Source organism: Colletotrichum higginsianum, chromosome 5 (assembly GCF_001672515.1).
Source record: "Colletotrichum higginsianum IMI 349063 chromosome 5, whole genome shotgun sequence".
Classification (NCBI taxonomy): domain Eukaryota; kingdom Fungi; phylum Ascomycota; class Sordariomycetes; order Glomerellales; family Glomerellaceae; genus Colletotrichum; species Colletotrichum higginsianum.
In genome coordinates, this window is record NC_030958.1 from 4,712,670 (window position 1) to 4,731,366 (window position 18,697).

The window sequence follows — 18,697 nt, forward strand, 5'->3', positions numbered from 1 at the left end:
TTTTAAAAAGAAAATCAAGTGACAGTATCAAGAATCATCCTGCCAGCAGCTGTTGTATTGTTGTAACTGAATTTCACTAAAGAAAAGGAAGAAAAAGTATCCAAAACCATTCCGGCCGGCTCTGCCGCAAATGCACGTCCGTTTTGTTGCCAAACATATGCCAAATGCAAACCGAAGACCCAATCAAGATCCACACACAGCTCAATGTCAAGAGAGAAACACGCCTCTACCTATCCTATCTGTCAGATCCCGAGACACACTCACATCACAGCGGCGCGGGGGGGGCAAGGACCACCTCTTCGCCGGTACTGTCCAAGGTCATGACGGGGTTCCCGTAGGCCCCGTACACTGACGGGCCTGAGCCGGGCCGCGGGAACGTCATCCTCGCCGCGGTCGCGAAGCCGTTGGTGTCGAAGGCCTTGGCCATCCACTGCTTCGCGGCAGCCTCGTTGTCGTTGCCGTAACTGAGCTCGAACTGACTTTTAGCTCCAACGGCCCAGTCCTGCGCGTTCTTCTCGATGCCGGCCAGGTACATGTCAATCCAGTGGGCGTAGAAGGACCGCAGCGACGATGGGCCGTCGGCAGCGTCATGGGGCTCGTCGGGGTGATAACCCCACACGTAGGACTGGTCGAACTCGGACAGGACCAGGTCCACCCAGTTGGAGACGCGCATCCACTTGTTCCAGACGTTTTCCTTTTTGCTGGGCGGCGAGTGGGTGTATTTGAGGTAGTGGAAAACGCCGGCGTGCTGTAAGAGAGACGCAGGGGGGAGTCAGCAGTCGTTCCATGTCTCCGCCATGGGAAGGGGATAAATCAACACCCACGTTTCTGATCCAGTTCCTGTTCTTGTTGGCCGCTTTTGGGTGGGTGTCTGTGAGATAATTCGGCCTGTTTTGTCCAAAAAAGGTCCCCTTGTGCTGGTTGACTTTTGCCGCGACGAGAGCAAAGTTCTTGGTCGTCTTTTCAACCGGCATCCCCGCCCCATTTCGTTCCCGCAGGGTGTCAGAGCGTGCGATGCCGTAGGCCAGGACATCGTCAAGCGGCGCGCCCCCCACGGGGATCCCGAGGGGTCTGTTGTTGGAATGTTGCATTTTGAAGACCCGGGGCCCGTCCTCGTCCAGGAGAACTTCCGCGACCCAGGAAGCTTGCGGCTTCGTGGAACCGCCGCCGATGGGGGTCATGTCCCCGTCCCCGAGCCATTCCAAGAACAGGGCCAGAGTCTGCTTCTCGTACACATGGTCGTCTAACCCCAAACGTCAGTTTCTATATTGTCTTTGCTGACACATAATGGGGGAAAAAGGGGGGGTGGGGGGGGATGGAAGAAACCCTTACTCTCAAATTCCAAATCGCCGACGTCTTTCTTCGTCCCATACTTCAGATCTCCGCCGCACTTGGCGTCGCCCTCGAAGTAGTAGAACCTATCAATAGTGCCTTGTTCTATCGCTTCCGAACAAGACTTGTGCTTTCCGTACTTGATCCAGAATGGCCTCCCGTTAACCACGAGGTGCGGAGGCTCTGGCTGTTTCCTCTCCGATAAGAGGCTGTCGCGGGCCTGGAGACCGGAGGCGGTACAGCTACCGTCATGTTTGGAGCTGTCCAAGAGGCAGGAGTCGCCGGACGCGCGCGGCACGAACATGGAGCCCCATCTAGCCTCCCGCGCCGCCTTCTTCGCCTTCGATGAGCGGCACGACTGGCAGTTGACCGGGGTCCCCCTGGGGTTCGCGCTGCTGGTGCTGGACCTCGTGGCGGTCGTCGTCAGGCCGGCTTCCGTCCTCGTCGTGGTCCGGACTTCATCCTTCTTTGTACTCTTGGGGCTGTCGTCTTTCTTCGTGGTCTCTGGGGCCTCTTCCCTCTTGGTAGTCTCCGGGGCGTCGTCCTTCTTGGTCGTCGTCGGCGGGTCCGGCTTGGCGTCGAGCGTCCTGCAGTCGCCCTTTTTCTTCCGCTTGCAGCCCTTGCTTGTCCCGACCGAGTCGGGCGCGTTGACCAGCGAGTCGAACGTGTTGTCGTAGTCGAGCTCGATCTTGTCCATGCCGCAGCTCTTCTTGACCCAGCCGTCGAAGAAGTCGGTCGGGTTCATCGAGTTCTCCGCGAACGACTTGGCGCCCTCGACGGCCGCCTTCGTCGCCGCCCGCGCCGAGGCCGCGGCCTGGCCGGCGCCGGGGACGAGGGCGAAGCCGATGTTGATGCTCTCGACGATCGCCTGCACGAAGACGCCGCAGATGATCTCGTCAAGTTTCGCCAGAGCCTCGATGACGGGGATGGCGATGGCCTCGGCGATCGGGTCGATCTGTTCAGCGCAGATACACTTGCCCGGGTACCACTCCCATCCGTCGGGGTCTTTGGGGTACGATCCTTCGGGGTCGTAAATATGCTCAGAGTGACACTGTTTTCGTTTTCGTTGTAGTCAGCGTCACTGGGACACAGTATGGACCGTTTTTCGGGAATTTGGGATGGACTTTGTGATCAACTCACTCCGATCTTGTCCTCCGGCTGGCCGTTCGCTTTGCAAAAGATACCGCAAGGCGTCAGGCCGTCGTTCGTGGCAAATGTGTCGATGTAAATGAGACAAGTGCCGTCCTTGGCCATGTGGTTGTAGAACTGTTGCAATCTCTCATCTCTGCGAGACAAGTCGGACGTCTGTTGGGAGCTGACGGCTGCAAAGAGCAAGCTGCCGAGCAACGACAGATACCCGAAAGCCCTCATTGTCGCGGCCAGACAGCAGAATAACCGGGATAAGAGGTGAGGGGAGACAAAAGGAAAGATATGCTGGTGTAATTAGTAGCTTGCTGGTTGATGAGAGTGGTCCAACAGCTGCTATTTCGAAGCTGGGACCTTGCCTTTATACATCCGTGTATTGATAGAGCCCCCTCAGACTATGAGAGACCGTGATCAAGTTAAGCCACCGATATTCTAAGATCCCAATTTAGTTCACGAGGGGGCCCTATTACCAATCTGCCTTGTGATAGCCAAGAGCCCAGAGGAACCCATCAGATTGATGTTTCCTTGAGGTCGGTGGGGGCGTAAGATCTCGGCCGAAAGCAGCCACTCCAGCACCGCACATCTTGGACTGATACAACACTGACCAAGAGCATTTCCCTTTTTGGATGTTGCCCAGAAACTGCGCCATGTAAGCAGCTGACTGTTCTGCGCGTAGCAATCCAAATTAGGGTTGGTGCTGCCCAGGAACCGCGCCCTGTCTGACACATTTGCGCGTTGCAACCCAAAAGATCGCGCATGTTCAGGGGGCTGACATGTTCCTGACCAGCGGCGCTTGGTTGGGATAAGGTGGTGTTGGGGTAGATCTTCACTGCCAATCGGAAGCCCAGCATTGCCAGGCATGAAGACTTACGGCCTCCAACGGCGCCTCCAGCGGCAAGTCGGCCCCTTCGACGGCCCCTTTGGCGGCCACGTTAACCGCCTTTTAGCCTCTTGGGGGGCCTTCTCGAGCAGTATCCTTGTCAGCAGTTAAGAGAAGCTTCAGTAGCCCCTTTGTCAGTGGCTCGTCTGGCAGCTTCAACCCGTGAAAGAGAAGAATAGGCCTCCAGTACCCTGTTTCTTGGGTACCACGAATTATAGGAGAACAAGCCTTACACAACAGCAGCAAATTAGAAAATGGTGGAAGCTAGCAACATTGAATAATGGTCAGAGGATTTGTTAGAAAACGACAAGCTAGCTTGTAGTACGATGGGTGTTTAATGTCAACCAACAGCCTAATGTTGCTAGGGATGCAGGCATAAAGCAACATCTGTACATTCTTTGACTGGCACCAACTGACATCAGGGCTAGCCTCGTGACACGGGCAAGCCATCGGTCTAGCCTTTTCCGCATTGTTCATATTTACACGCGCATTGTCTGAAACTTACTGGAGTGCCTCTTCTCTGGGGCCAATGATTTCGAAATGAGACATCCGACTCTCGGCCCGAGTCATCAACACATCAACTCAGCTGGCAAAGGGTTTGAGCTTCTCAATGAAGTATCCACTGGCTTCATGATCTATCTTGAGGCATCATCCACAAAAAGGACTTGCCAGGGTGTCTTTCAGCCCTGGTCTCAGCATGTCCGGTGTCCTAAGATATCTCCTGTGTTGACGCGCAGAACGTGAAGAGTTTTCTGTGGTTTCTGACATTTAAGCATGCCGCCTAAAAACGAATTTGGACGCCAGATGCAACGGGTTCAAGGCACTTTCCGGACCATGATAGATATATTCATGTTCTCGTGAACTATTCTCTAGGTTGGGGGAAAACAAAATTGCTCACGTGAAAGACTGGTTCGGGAACTGCTCCTCCTATAAATGTGGGCAATTGGCGAGACCCGTTTCTTGATTACCGCTGCCCACACCCGATCTCGACTCAACAACCACCAACTGAGTTCCGTCAGTGCCAAACTTCCAAGACCTACTTCCACCCTGGAGACAGAATTTTCAGGAATATTTTACAAATGAAACAACGTGATCGCTGACCGATGGTTGACTGTCCGTTGTGTTCGCCGACTTGAAAAGCTGCCGCCTGCCACAGATGGGATTCCAACCAGCTAACCGACAAAGCTCGGATGAAAGAATTTCACTCAGGAGCTGCGAGGTTGAAGTGAGGGGTTTTAAGGCACAATTAAGTCAGACTACCCACTTTTCGGCACCCCCCCCATTTCGGCACCCCAAAAATGCCTCAAATGCCTCATCACCAGAACATACCCCTCAACTTTCAACATCAACAACATTTTCTATACTTATGCGAATAACCTCATTTTTTCCTCAGAGCTTCTTTTCAACCTTATGGGCCAGTATACCGAAGATGAAGTCAATCAGGCCCTTGACGCAATAACCAACGGCATGCCCATTAAGAGGGCTGGTCAGGTGTATGGCATCCCAAGATCAACACTTCAGTATCGGATTAAGGGCACTCAACCAAGGTCAATTGCCTTTTCTGACCTGCAGAGACTTTCTGTTAGTCAGGAGGCTAAACTGGCTGAATGGGTTCGCATTCAGCATGCCCTTGGTGTTGCCCCAACCCATCTGCAAGTGAGGCTATTCGCAGAAAGGATCCTCCATGCCATGGGGGATACAGAGCCTATAGGAAAAGGCTGGATCCAAGCCTTCTTGAAGAGGAATCCATCAGTCAAGGTCCAGAGAAGTCGCCCTATCGATTCTAGGCGTGTTAATGGGGCATCTACTGAGGTCATCAGGGACTGGTTCAAACTACTCGCCATACCAGAGATCACCAGCATCAAACCAGCTAATAGATACAACATGGATGAGACTGGTATCCTTGAGGGCCAGGGATCTAATGGGCTGGTGCTGGGCATGTCTGAGACGAAGTCTGTACGTAAGAAACAGCCTGGATCAAGGGCATGGGTATCCATCATCGAATGCATCTCTGCCCTGGGCCATGTTCTGAATCCCCTCGTTATCTATAAGGGCAAGGCAGTCCAGCAGCAGTGGTTTCCTCTAGACCTTGGCCCTTATGAAGGATGGCAATTCACTGCAACGGAGAATGGATGGACTTCAGATGCCACTGCAGTTGAATGGCTGCAGAAGGTCTTCATCCCTCAGACTCTTCCTCAGGGCAAGGAGGTCAGGCTGCTGATCATGGATGGACATGGGAGTCATACAACGACTGACTTTATGTGGTTATGCTATATAAACAACATCCATCTATTGTTCTTACCGCCACATACCTCCCATGTCCTCCAGCCACTTGATCAGTCAGTCTTCAGCCCTGTCAAGGCAGCCTATAGGAAGGAGCTTGGATACCTTGGTCAGTGGAATGATTCAACTGTTGTAGGCAAGAGGAACTTTATAGGCTGTTATCAGAAGGCTCGTACTGCAGGTATGACGATGCAGAACATTAGAAGTGGTTGGAAATGGACAGGGTTATGGCCTGTCTCTATGGCGAAGCCTCTGATGAGCTCCCTACTGCTCCCATCAACACCAGCAGCATCAGGATCATCTGATCAGGTCAGCAAAGGGCAGTCTGGAGGCAAGGAAGCTGAAGGATGGGTATCTGCGTCATCTGCAGTGGCATGGTCGACGCCAAGGAAGATGAAGGATCTAGCTGGGCAGTTGAAGCTATTCACAGAGCTGGAGAATGATGCCTTTACTCAACGCCTTCTATTCAGGAAGGTAAAAAAAGGCTTCAGCGAGCAGGCATATGAGCTGGCAAATACCCAGCAGAAACTGGAGCTTCTGCAGGCCCAAGTCACCAATACTGCAGTAAGGAAAAGAAGGGCAGTCCAGCTGGATCCTAACACTAAGTTCGCCAACATCAAAGACATCCAGCAGGCGCAACTTAAGGCTGGGGAAAAAGAGGATGATGCAGCCGAATCCAGCGACTCTGAATACCCTAGTGAAGCTGAAAGCTGTATTGTTGTTGCATCTAGAAGAAGTCAATGATTAATTGAAGTCGACGAGTATGATGGGAATAGCTTCATTTTTGGGGTGCCGAAATGGGGGGGGTGCCGAAAAGTGGGTAGTCTGACTTAATTGAAAAAAAAAAAAGAAACTTGGGGTCCGGAATCTGGTTAGCTTAACAACAGAGATTAATGAACAGGAGGTCGTTGGCTTTCTTAAACTGGCTTCATCCAAGGCGAATTAGTCCCACTGTGACAAGAAACCAAGTACTCCAGCTGGTTTAAATTGTCTCGAATGGATGACACCATTTATTACCCGTTGGTCAAGTTCTCTGGCATTTTCTAATCAACCTGACCTGTTAGAGAGAATCATGTCTGAAGCACATGAAGAGTCGAAAGCATACGAGCTTTCATGGCGGGCCTCAGGGCTGACGGCCGCCGGCGAAACGCAACAATCATGTGAAATCAACCGCGTCACCGGCACCTTCTCATCGGGCCCAGAATCCACCCTGATCTTGATGGGTGGCGCCAGACCCGGAGCCATCGTCGGGAAAATTGACAGGTCCATGATCCAGAAGGTCAAGATGAACTTCCCGTCACGCAGCGTCGAGGCTGCGTACCGCGCCCCCGACGGCTACTTCGTCTCGCACGGTGGCCTGGGCCGCGTCGAGTGGAATGTGACGGGCATGAGCGGAGACCATGCTACGTGGAGGCTTTCCGATGCGGGCGGGAGGGCCCTGTCGATCTCCAAGTTGCACGCGTCGGGCCAGATGGGGGCGATCGAGATCATCAGGATGGATTTGCCTCGGAACTGTTGGACGAGGTTGTTGGTATTACAGATCATTTAGCTAGATGCACGGCTTAATAAGACAAGGTTATTTGTAATTGCTAGGTAGGTTGCAGAAGAGAGGTTGTCGAGGAACCTGCTGAGGAGCGCCAATTGAGCAGCATCATCTGGGGCAGGGTTGGGTATCCAAGCTGCTGCGTACGTCCGTTGACTGTCATGAGTTATAGGACAGGGATAGGCTCGTTGAGGAAGCGGGGGGGAAGGGCTATGTGGTCTCTCCACAGGCACGGAATATTTGTTCCTCGGGCGTTCCCAAATCTTCAGCTTCAATTCTAGATGGGCTGATACGTCTTGGCAGTCCCGCCATTGGCGAAAGATGAGGTCTATTGGCATCTAGTGGGGTAATAAAGATGCAGAAGCTGATCTCTATTGGTTTGTTGGCCCCCCCTACATGAGATGCGTTTCTACGTCCGCAACATAGTTTTGCTGTAATCGTGCCTTTATGATGATTCACAGTCCACTTCTGACATCCCCCGATCAAGATAGAGTGCTTGAGCTCAAACAAAGAGCCCCGTCAACGTCATGGATGAAGGTTGATTCTAATTACGCAGCATCCTATGATTGCCTGTCAGCAGATTAGTAAAGCAATCGTATCACACACTTATAAAGGTTGTTTCAACTACCCGTGTCTGGTTATGGTCAACCAGATACAGCACTCACCAAGAAACACTGTCCTACCCAACACCTCCGCCCCCCACGCAACCGAAAATGGCTGGAAAAATGGAAGCCCTCGTGACCGAAACTCCAAGCGGCAGTGCACCAATCATGGTGAAGAAGTCGATCCCCGTGCCCGAGCCTGCCCCCAACCAGGCTTTGGTGAAGATTTCACACATTGCCCAGAACCCAACGGATAGTAAGGCATGACTTATGTGCAAAGACAGCACTACGGCACCTGCTGACGTGTGCTTCAGTTCAGTCTCTTGATAGCAACGCATTTGGGGCAGACGCCGTCCTCGGCTGTGACTTTGTCGGCGTCGTGGAGAAGACGGGCGACAAGTGCAGCAAGCTCGCTGAGGGAGATACAGTAGCGGGGCTCGTCTGGGGAGGTAAATAATTCATGAGCAAAACTTTGCTTGAATAACGAAAGGCTGACAGAAGAACAGGTGAGATCAAAGGCCTCGGTGCCTACGGGGAGTACTCCCTCGCCGACGACAAGATCAGCTTCCGGGTCCCCAAGAACATCTCGTTGGAAGAGGCCGCAACGCTTCCCCTGGCTTCCATGACTGCGTGGCTCGCCCTCTTCTCCAAAGATTCGCTCAGCATCTCGCGGGACAGCGGGTCGGACGCTTCCATCTTGATCTGGGGCGGCAGCTGTATGTCCCCCCGAACCTCACATCATTGTCAAGCAGACTGAAACTGACCGTTCCAATTAGCCAGTGTTGGATCATACGCGATTCAGATCGCGGCACTCCACGGGCTCAACGTCATCACGACATGCAGCCCCCGCCACTTTGACCTGGTCAAGTTGCTCGGGGCGAGCCACGTCTTTGACTACCGCGAGAGGGATGTCGTCGAGTCCATCAAGAAAGTCGCCCCTCGCCTCGAGTACGTCTTTGACACAATCGGGAACGAGACGTCGTCCGGCCAGGCCTCCCAGGCCATCACCGAGAGTGGTGGACGTCTCTGTACCGTGCGCCCTGGGAAGGCCAACACCGAGAACGTCACCAAGCAGACCAAAGTGACGGACGTGTTGGTCTGGACCGCGTTCCTGAAAGATCACCAATATGGACCGTTCAAGTGGCCGGTGAGTTGTTGACAGATTGACGTGTTTGCCGATGAATACTGACGTCCCAGCAGGCCAATGAGAGTGACCACAAGCTCGGTGCCGAATTCTTCGAAAAGCTCCCCGGCTGGGTCGAGGACGGCACGATCAAGCCCAATACGCCGCAGGTAATTCCGGGAGGTCTCGATAGGGTCGAGAAGGGGTTTCAGACTTATCGAGATGGGTCTATTTCGGGAACCAAGTTGGTGTACAAGCTGTGAATCGGACTTGACAAATGGATGGCACCCATGTCTGTGTGTCAAAACATGGCAAAAACAGTGTTCGATATTATGTCTCACCTAGTATTTCCTTTGATCAAGTGAACTTGTGACTTTAACTCCAACATTATCCATAAGTTACATACGTATTCCGAGTCTTGAGCTCTAAATCGACTTCTAGTGCACCGGCTTCCCTTCACCGGCCATCAGCCTGACCTTGACCTCCTCGGCCGGAGTCGCTGTTTGACCCTGAGAGAACTGCACGGCGTGTTGGGGAACCGAACCCTTCTGTGGCACGCCGCCCAGATCCACAGCTTTGTCACCGTTTAGCCTACTCCACTCCTTGCTCGACATCAGCAGGTTGCTGTGCTCGGGATACAAAAACGTCGTTAGGACCCGGCCCACGGTGACCTGCTGCAGGCGGTGTCGGAGGACGGCGACGGTCGAGGACTTGAGCACCGCCGCCAGGATGAGGGCAACAGCGATGCCTAGCATCACCAGCAACAGGACGAAGGCGGGGATGCCGAACGCCCAGCGGTACTTTATGCGCTTGCCCACCGGCTTCACGGTGATTCTCACGGTCTCGTCGGCGGCACCGGCGTTGCGAGGACCCAAGACGCCTTTGGTGCCGACAACGGCCGAGGCTGCGACGTCGGTCCATATGAGCTTGATGATCTCGGGAACCCGGTCGGGATCGTCCGATAGGGCCTGCCATCTCTTGAAGACGGGCATATTGGCCGCGCCGACCAAGTCAAACGGCCAGCCGGTGCCCATGGCCCCTCCGTCTGTTGTCGGCCCACCGAAAAGCGTCTCCATGACACCGGACGCAAAGTCGCTTCCAGGTATGTTGTATCGCAAGATTCCATTAGGGCCTCCAAGCGTGGCCCCTCCTAGAGAGTCGGAGTATCCGGGCAGATGGAAGGCGGGTTGTTTGACGGTAGAGATGTTGGGTCTCGTGGCGTACTCGGGCGAGATGATGCCCCATACAGCGCTGATTCCGTCCATCGCGAGACCGGAATCCTCGAGGCCCCAGAGCGGGGTATCATCTGGGTTGGCGTACTCCTTGGGGCTGATGGAGGTGACGGTGAGGCTGTCGAGACCATTTGTTCCGTTGACGGAGAAGCTGACCGTCTTGACAACCGCGCGAACGGCCGCCGCGCACGAATGCAGCGAGGACGACCACTTGCTGTGGTTCTCGAACAGCGCCGTGGAAGCACCGCCGTCCACCCTCCGCGGGGCTCCCCGCATCAGCCCGCAGGCGACGTAGATGTTGGAGATGTTGGCAAAGTCTCTGGCGCCGGCCCCGGAGCAGATGATGTTGGCGCCCCGGAAGTCGGTCGACGTGACCTTGAACGGATTCGACCAGTTCGCCGCCTTGTTTCTGCCGGAGGAGGTCCCCAGCAAGTCGAGGTAGCTTCCGTACTTGGAGCTGAAGCCCAGGGCGCGGTAGTTGGTCAGGGCCTGCTCGGCGAGGGGGAACTCTTTGCCCAGCTCGGAGTCGAGGTACGACCACGCCTTACGGCCCTCGCTCGCGTTTTTGCCGGTCGTGACGTTCAGGTACATCATGGTCCACGCGTTGTTGAGGAAGGCCGCCTTGTATGCGCGCGCGCGCAGGTCCGGGTTCGACTGCGCGTTGTCGTGGTCGTACGTGGGGTAGGTCTGGTTGATGTTGACGAAGCCCCCGCGGTCCGTCAGCCTCAGCTTGTCGATGCCCACGTTGCTGACGGTCGAGTTCATCGTGATCTCAAAGTCCAGCGTCAGGTTGGTGTTGACGCAGCTGGCGATCGGCTCGATGAAGAGGAGGTCCTCGAACCAGGTCGCGCCCTGCTCGACGTTGGTGGGCGCGGTGTGGTTGCGCAGGCCGATGCCGCCGTTCTCGGCGTCCACGACGAGGCCCTCGACGACCTTGACGCTCGGGTCCATGATGTGGCTCTCGAGTTGGCGGTAGGCCCCGACGGCGACCTCGGTTCCGTTGTCGACGATCCTGTCGGGCCGCGTCGTGATCTGCCGCCACTCGATGTCGAAGAAGTTGGAGACGGTCGTGCGGCCCTTGGTCCCGCTGGAGAAGATTTCCCGCACAATCGGCGCGATCTTGGAGCTGTAGCCACCGGGCATGGTGAAGTTGAATGTTCCGTTGCTTCCCGTGACGAGCACACTGTTGCCCGAGTAGGGGCATGGGGCCGGGCCGGCCGTGAACCCATGACCCCAGGAGCACGCCCGGGAAAAGTTGTGAAGTCCCCTCTCAGAGGTGCCGGCGCCGAAAGACCCGGTGTCTCTGAGGTAGGCGAACGATCCCACCCTGGAATCCAGCGTGTCAAGCTCCTCGTAGAGTCCCAGTGGCGTCACGACACCGGTGATGGCTATGAGAACCCCAATGATGGGGACGGACCACGAGATGAGCGAAATCTTGAGGCGGGCGCCATGGGTGAGGACAGAGTCGGACTGGAGGATTGTTGGCCACCAGGTTCTCTGGATCACGCGACTGGCGATGTTCCTAAGAAGAGTCAGCCACGGGATTCAAAACAGCTGATGTTCACTCACCACGTGGCAGCAGTCTCAGTATCTTGGAGCAGGCCTGCGAGGATCAAGGCAATGGCTGTTGGGCACCATATCTGAGCTGTTCAAGTCAGATCCTGTCTTACACATTAACCCCAGCGGTACGATACATACCAACAACAATTGCTGCGGCGATAAAACCAGCCACATATCCTACCGTGAGTTCAATCATGTTGCAAGACTTGGGTATTGCAGCACAGTCAGTTCAGGCCGTGCCGGACTACGAGAATCTTGATGAACCCCAAATGTGGGAGACAGAAACTTCCAAGCGCCAGGAATGGTTGGAAACATGTCATAAATAAGTCTCACGGCCCATCAACCTCTTTTTTAAGCTTCCCCGTTTCTTCCCTGCCTGCCAAGGACGCCTCTATACTCTATAGCCAGCACACGACCACAGCATCAGGGGCGACAGGGTGCGCATCCCACGGCCATTGGCCGTCCGTCGAGCGTCACGCACACTAGTGCGATGGGTTTTCTTATTTCGAGATTCACAAACGCTAGGGATCCCGACGAGCTGAACTTTTAGCTCGGCCTGTCATTTGTTAGTGTGGCGTCGGGTACGGCAACCCTTGACGTTCTGGATTCTGAGTCGTGGCGGGACTGGTGTAAGCGGAGGAAATATCCTCCCTTTTGTTTCTGGCTGCACATCCCTGCCAAGACGAGGGGAACAGCCACGGCCGAGCTGCGCTTGTGGCGGTTTGTGTTAAGGTAGTGCAAAACACCCACAGCCAGAATAACAGATCATGGCTACCCAAGTCAGGCGGGCTGTGACGTGATCTGTGAGTCGACTGACTTCTGTCGTCTCTTGCACCTCGTCCAGAGGACGAAGCTCGCCGATGTCCGTCTTGCGGCTGTCCAACATCTTGCATATCTGACAGTTGAGGTCCAATCACTGGTGGATTGGTAAGAAAGCAACTGCAGGAGCCAAAGAAATGGGGGTCAGGTCGTGATGGACATCAGCTGCACCTGGAAGTCACATTCGAAGCGCCCGTCTTTTACAAAGCCCCTCCGAACAATGACGGCGGACCGGAGATGGCCGGCGAGGCTTGAGCTATGGAAAGCACCGCAACCAGTTGCAGATGCAGCCAAGTTGACTCGAACGTGGTCCACGAGCCCTCCAAATGGGAAAGCAGTCCCACGATCCACAACGAAACAGCCACTTGGTTTTGGCTTTTGGTTACCCTCGAATGAATGAAGCATGTCTTGAAGCAGTGGGGGCTACGAGAGGTCCGGAGCGACGGACTGCCACGCATAGTTCCACCAGATCAGGGGTATCCAACTATAGCTGTAAAGGTGCAGTCTAAACGAAGGTGTTCAGACATGATGCTTACTGTCAGAAGGCCATATGCCACAACGATGCTCAGCCACTTGGTGCAGTTTGCCGCAATGATGGGTATACGCTGGAGGGTCTTTGACAATTTGAATGAATCCCTTCGAGCAGAGGGCAGCAGCTTCATTCCCACCAGCAGTCGCGCGCCTCATTCTGGCTTAGCATTCACCATTGAAGAGAACGAAATAACCTCGGTTAGAAAGACGCCTGATCCAGCGTCAGAATCGAAGAGCTCTGCTACGGAAGAGTGCCGACTCTATGCCCTGCTGAACGAGACTCAGACGAAGAATTTGAGTGGAAGAACTTCCGCCTATGAAGTCCTCTGGGACTGGCGTCAAGTTGAAAAGTCTAGAGCTGGTCACCCTCGAGGCCATCATCGACACCCACCCTGGTCGAGGTTGGATTTAACGACCACACCACTCTTTCTTAAATCCAAAAGAAGGGGAGTACAGAAACCTCTTCCTAGTTAACCCAGGAGTATAACCCTGTCTTTTAAGTCTGACTAATTGCATCCCATAGCCGTTGTTGAAGAAGTTGTAGGTGTGAGAGGAAAAGTCTTGCACATGAAGAGCAGACGTTTTCGTTTCCTACCAAATCCCCCCAAATTCAACGGTCAAACTTGAGGTTCAACGCATCCGAATAATATCCCACTCAGCTAATTGTCTTTGCGCAGCGTTCCGTGGTGGCTCTAGGGTCACATGGCATTGTATGAGTAAGCTCCACTCTGCACTCCATTTTGCGAACGAGCTTCTTCTCTTACAACGCCAAAGATCTGTGCTGAATGTGCTCTGGTACCATCTACAGGAGGTGATAGCTGCTTTTGACAGCCTTTGCACTACAGAAGGAGATATGAGGGTCTTCGGCAGGCTTCTTCAGGTAGCACTCCGGGCTGAGAACAGCGGCTTGTAAAAAAATAACTGAATTCGAATCTTTGGTCTGGAGTACCAACTGATTCGGCCCATAGTAGCACCACGGACGAAGAGGGAATCTCAGAAGCTAAAAACGCACGTACATATGGACGACATGGTCCACAACGTATGGAGAATGGACGGACATATGCAGGGGACAGCTCGGCTTCATCGTCGCCTGCAGAGAGCGCCATGGAGTCTCCACCACCACGACGTTAGGATTCTCGAGTCTCTGGACCGGCAGAGAATCGGTATTGGAAATGCAGCGCTTGGCAATTTGGCCAAGTCTGGTCTTTCAAATGGTCTGTTAGTTGGCGCTGCATGGATTTTATAAGAGGGACGTCCAAGTTATGGACAGCGAGTTGATGGGGACTGGACAGCCGGTCTTCTTTGTATGAACCGGACCGAGGCATGCACAGATCGGTTACCTGGTTGTGTACTCCTTTGGCGTTAATGTCATAGTCATAGTAGTAGCCAATCATACAATATGAGTGAGTCTCAAGGCACATGATCAACAGTTAGGGATGCAATATGCTCCCTCCCGCCTTCTTGCAATCAAAACTAATCGGTTTGACGCTATTGGCCGTGGCTGTGTTTGCATGTCATCGTCCTACGAAACAAAACTCTCGGGAACGTAAGACAAGGCCAGCCAACGCCCCCTGAGCCGGAATGGAATGCATGGGTGGCAGGGTCTTATCGAACAGGAGCCACGGCTCCGGAAATACGGCAAACTTATCGCAGCTCCGTCATCCGCCGTGCCAGATCAGATGGCTATAGAAGGATCCTTGTACACCTAAGAATCGAATCCCCGCAATGGCAAAGATAACGCCGGGATGCTCGATTGGCCAATGCAGGGAACGGTTGCTCGAGGACGGGTGCAACGAGGGGGAATTGGCCTTGACGATGAACGGTGCTACCCTCTATTATCAAGGACCTTTTGTAAAGAGACCTTCAGTCACAATCAATGGCTCTGATTAGTTCCGCGGCAATTGATAACGGACAACACCATGGCACGCGTTCCGCCCCCATAGGGCCGGATGGGTGCAACCCTACATAACTGCGCCGATGCCGCGCCGGGCGCTATTGTCTTGGCTATTGCTTGTCTTTTGCTTGTTTTCTCGCGCCATCACCACATCCGCACCACCAGCATGGCCGCCGACATCAGCCACACGCCGCCAGAGTACGTCGACTCGGAGAAGTCTGCAGTCCCGGACAAAGACAGCTTCAAGACGGCCCGCAACATCCACGACCAAGACGTCGAGCTCGAGAATGGACACCTCGCCGAGCTGGAGGTCGACATGGGCCGGGTCCTCGACGAGGAGGGTGAGGGAGACTACGAGGCCGACACCTCTCCGTTCCCGCAAGTGAGGGCCGTTGTGCCCGAGACGGACGACACCGCGATCCCGATCAACACGTTCCGGGCTTGGTTTCTTGGTATCGTACGCAAAACTCCCACCTCTGCGCGATGGTTGGCTTCCTCCCCCCCTTCCCCCTAGCTAACTAACCGTGACCAAGATCTTCGTCTTCCTCGGCGCCGGCGTCAACCAGTTCTTCTCGCTGCGCTATCCCGGTGTCCACATCGTCTCGCTCGTGGCAGAGCTGCTGGCGTTTCCCCTCGGCGTCGCGCTGGCCAAGATCCTGCCCATCAGCCGCTTCAACCCGGACCACCACTTCAACATCAAGGAGCACGCCCTCGTCACCATCATGTCGAACGTGTCCTTCGGCTTCGGGTCCGCCGACGCCACCAACATCATCCAGGCCGCCAGGCTGTACGGCTTCACCATCCCCCCCGGCTTCTCGGTCCTGGTCGTGCTGTGCTGCCAGCTTAGCGGGTACGCCGTCGCCGGCCTCGCCACGCCGTGGCTCGTCAAGCCGGCGAGCATGATCTGGCCCGGCGTGCTCAGCAACGTGGCGCTGCTCAGCTCCCTCCACTCGAGGGCCAACGCGGTCGCTGACGGGTGGAGGATCACACGCATCAAGTTCTTCATGATCGTCGGCGGGTGCGCCTTCGTCTGGTACTGGTTCCCCGGCCTCATCTGGACGGGGCTGAGCTACTTCACGTGGATCTGCTGGATCGCGCCCAACAACCTGGCGGTCAACCAGGTCTTCGGCATGGTGACGGGCATGGGGCTGTTCCCCCTCACCTTTGACTGGTCCATGATCGCATACAACACCAACCCGCTCCTGAGCCCGCACTGGGCCGCGTTGAATGTCTTCTTCGGCTTTGCCTTCTTCTTCTGGATCATCACGCCGGCCATCTACTACAGCAACACCTGGTTCACCTCGTACATGCCCTTCTGCACGGCGGATGTCTACGACCGGTTCGGCACGCTGTACGACGTGTCCAAGGTGCTGACGAACAACGAGTTCGACCAGCAAAAGTACGCAGAGTACTCACCCCCGTATCTGCCTGCAACGTTTGCGTTTGTCTATGGGCTGTCGTTTGCGTCCATCACGAGGTATTTTTCCATCCCCCCCCCCAAAAAAAAGGTCCCGATTGGATCAACTTACGCGTTACAGTGTCCTATCTCATGTATACTTCTTCCACTTTGACGAAATCATGCACGCCATGAGAGGCACGCTCAAGCTGGACATTCACGCACGTCTGATGAAGTCCTACAAGACCGTCAAGTGGTGGTGGTGGGTCGTCATCCTGCTCGTCGTCTTCGGCATGAGCGTCGGCACCGCCCAGGGCTACGACACCGGGTTGCCGTGGTGGGGAGTCATCCTCGCCTTCGTCATCCCGGCTGTCTACATGGTCCCCTGCGGCATGATCCAGGGCGTCACAAACGTCGATGCCAACCAGCTGAACGTGCTGTCAGAGTTCATCGGGGGCTACTTGTTCCAGGGGAAACCTGTCGCCAACATCCTCTTCAAGATCCTGAGCACAGACGTCGTCGGTCAAGGTCTATACTTCGCGGCGGATATGAAGCTGGGGCATTACCTGAAGATCCCGCCCATGACTCTCTTCTTCGCGCAGGGTCTCGCTACCATTCTTGGAGCCTTGACCCAGACCGGTGTCACACTCTGGATGCTGGGCAATGTGGACGGCATCTGTACGGAAGACCAGCCCAACGGCTTTTCTTGTCCCAATGGTCGTACCGTATTCTCTTCTTCCGTTATCTGGGGTCTTGTTGGGCCCGCGCGTCTCTACTCCGTCGGCGCCATCTACTCTGGCCTGCTGCATTTCTTCTGGATCGGCCTCATTCTGCCGCCCATCACGTACTTCATCTTCAAGAAGACCCGTTCGGAGTTCATCCGGAAGATAAACTGGCCGCTCATCTTTGTCGGGACATACAACGTCCCTCCGGCCACCGGCATCAACTACTCCTCCTGGTACATCGTCAACCTGGTCTTCAACAAGATCATCTACCGCAAGTTCTACGCCTGGTGGAGCAAGTACAACTACGTGCTCGCCGCGGCGTTAGACACAGGTCTTGCCATCAGTGGCATCGTCATCTTCTTTGCGGTGACTTATGGTGGGTTTACCCAGGGCAGCTCATCTAGCGCGCGATCAAATACTAACAGACATGTTTCCAGGCCCGAATGCGCAGTTCCCGGATTGGTGGGGGAACACCGTCTGGCAGAACACGGCGGATGGTCTGGGGCTGCCCTGGTTGGAGATGCCTGCGGTGGGATATTTCGGCCCTGCGAACGGGACTTGGTCTTAGGGATGAGGGCACAATAACAAGACCGTGGCCCTGAGGAACAGAACTGAGGATAAACTCGGCAGTTTTGATGATCGAAGAAGCCTGGCGGGTGGGGTCAGTGGAGGGTCATGAGCCATGCTTCCAAGCACCCTCAATGTAACAATAGGTGTGTCGTTCAGGTCTCAAAGAGACTGCGGATAGAAAGAGAGATTTTCGATAACGCTGACTGTTCTCTCAGTCTTCTTTCGGCCCACTAATTTTAATCTTCAAAGGCAGCGAGGCAAATTGCAGCGATAGACACGATGTTTGCGTAGCGTTCGATTCGAGAGCAAGTTTCCAGCACACCGGACTCACCTCTCTGTGATGCCCTTCCCCTCGCCACAAGCTTCCCCTTGCCACAAGCAATTCCAACGCGGATACACGCGTGCGAAACTGCTTAGCAAAAAACAGGTAAGCAAGCCCCATTCCGAGCTTGATCTCCCTAATGGGCACACCGGTCCCCGTCTGGGGAACTGACCCCGTTCGACTAGCCTCCCTCGGTCCAGCCCGGGGAAACGGTACGACAGGGGCGGACTCCTACCACCAGCATCACACTGGATGTGTATCTGCGAATTGTCTGCAGAAGGTGATTCCAGGGTGCCACGCGGAGTCGGAATTTGACCGACAAAACGAAGCACGCCATCGCCTGCACGTCGGGCTTATCATTGTTATTGGTCACCATCAAGTTGCGTCTTCTGGCCTGCCGCCACATCTTCATGTACCCAACTGCCCACCCATGCCCCCGAAATCGCAGCAAGAAATCGCACAGCTGTCTTTAGAGAAGTTACAGCTTCCCTTTCTCATTGGTCTCTCTTCCGGAGTTAACGCCTCAATATTGAAAAAGAGGCGTTCACCATGACTAGCGCACACACCCAGCCTTGAGCCGGCTGTCCATGTCGCCATGAGACCCGCCAAAGACGACACCGTCCATGGTCTTTTGGGACCGCAGACTGAATTTGAAAATGGCTGGAAATCAGATTCTGAAAGACGTAGATAAGAGCGTCTGGTGCCCAGTCTGCGGATAGTACACTGTCACGCTTTGCAT

The 18,697-nt window shown here is 54.7% G+C and overlaps 5 protein-coding genes across 5 annotated transcripts; 3 read left to right on the top strand and 2 right to left on the bottom strand.

Annotated features, from left to right (window-relative positions):
* Window positions 1–265: 265 nt before the first annotated feature.
* On the bottom strand, window positions 266–2,703 carry CH63R_08283 (glycosyl hydrolase family 18; the record flags this gene model as incomplete). The annotated part of the gene is made up of 4 exons (XM_018303257.1): window positions 266–748; window positions 825–1,243; window positions 1,333–2,383; window positions 2,473–2,703. The coding sequence occupies 4 exons, from the start codon at window positions 2,701–2,703 to the stop codon at window positions 266–268; spliced, it is 2,184 nt and encodes a 727-aa protein (XP_018158035.1).
* A 4,010-nt stretch (window positions 2,704–6,713) lies between these two features.
* Window positions 6,714–7,190, top strand: CH63R_08284 (uncharacterized protein; the record flags this gene model as incomplete). Its single annotated transcript, XM_018303258.1, has 1 exon — window positions 6,714–7,190. The coding sequence occupies one exon, from the start codon at window positions 6,714–6,716 to the stop codon at window positions 7,188–7,190; it is 477 nt and encodes a 158-aa protein (XP_018158036.1).
* A 707-nt stretch (window positions 7,191–7,897) lies between these two features.
* Window positions 7,898–9,172, top strand: CH63R_08285 (Zinc-binding oxidoreductase; the record flags this gene model as incomplete). The annotated part of the gene is made up of 5 exons (XM_018303259.1): window positions 7,898–8,042; window positions 8,101–8,235; window positions 8,293–8,502; window positions 8,563–8,933; window positions 8,987–9,172. The coding sequence occupies 5 exons, from the start codon at window positions 7,898–7,900 to the stop codon at window positions 9,170–9,172; spliced, it is 1,047 nt and encodes a 348-aa protein (XP_018158037.1).
* Window positions 9,173–9,346: 174 nt separating this feature from the next.
* CH63R_08286 (uncharacterized protein) lies at window positions 9,347–11,897 on the bottom strand (the record flags this gene model as incomplete). Its single annotated transcript, XM_018303260.1, has 3 exons — window positions 9,347–11,663; window positions 11,711–11,786; window positions 11,840–11,897. The coding sequence occupies 3 exons, from the start codon at window positions 11,895–11,897 to the stop codon at window positions 9,347–9,349; spliced, it is 2,451 nt and encodes an 816-aa protein (XP_018158038.1).
* Window positions 11,898–15,111: 3,214 nt separating this feature from the next.
* On the top strand, window positions 15,112–17,634 carry CH63R_08287 (OPT family small oligopeptide transporter; the record flags this gene model as incomplete). Its single annotated transcript, XM_018303261.1, has 4 exons — window positions 15,112–15,402; window positions 15,479–16,422; window positions 16,484–17,442; window positions 17,504–17,634. The coding sequence occupies 4 exons, from the start codon at window positions 15,112–15,114 to the stop codon at window positions 17,632–17,634; spliced, it is 2,325 nt and encodes a 774-aa protein (XP_018158039.1).
* Between the last annotated feature and the right edge of the window lie 1,063 nt (window positions 17,635–18,697).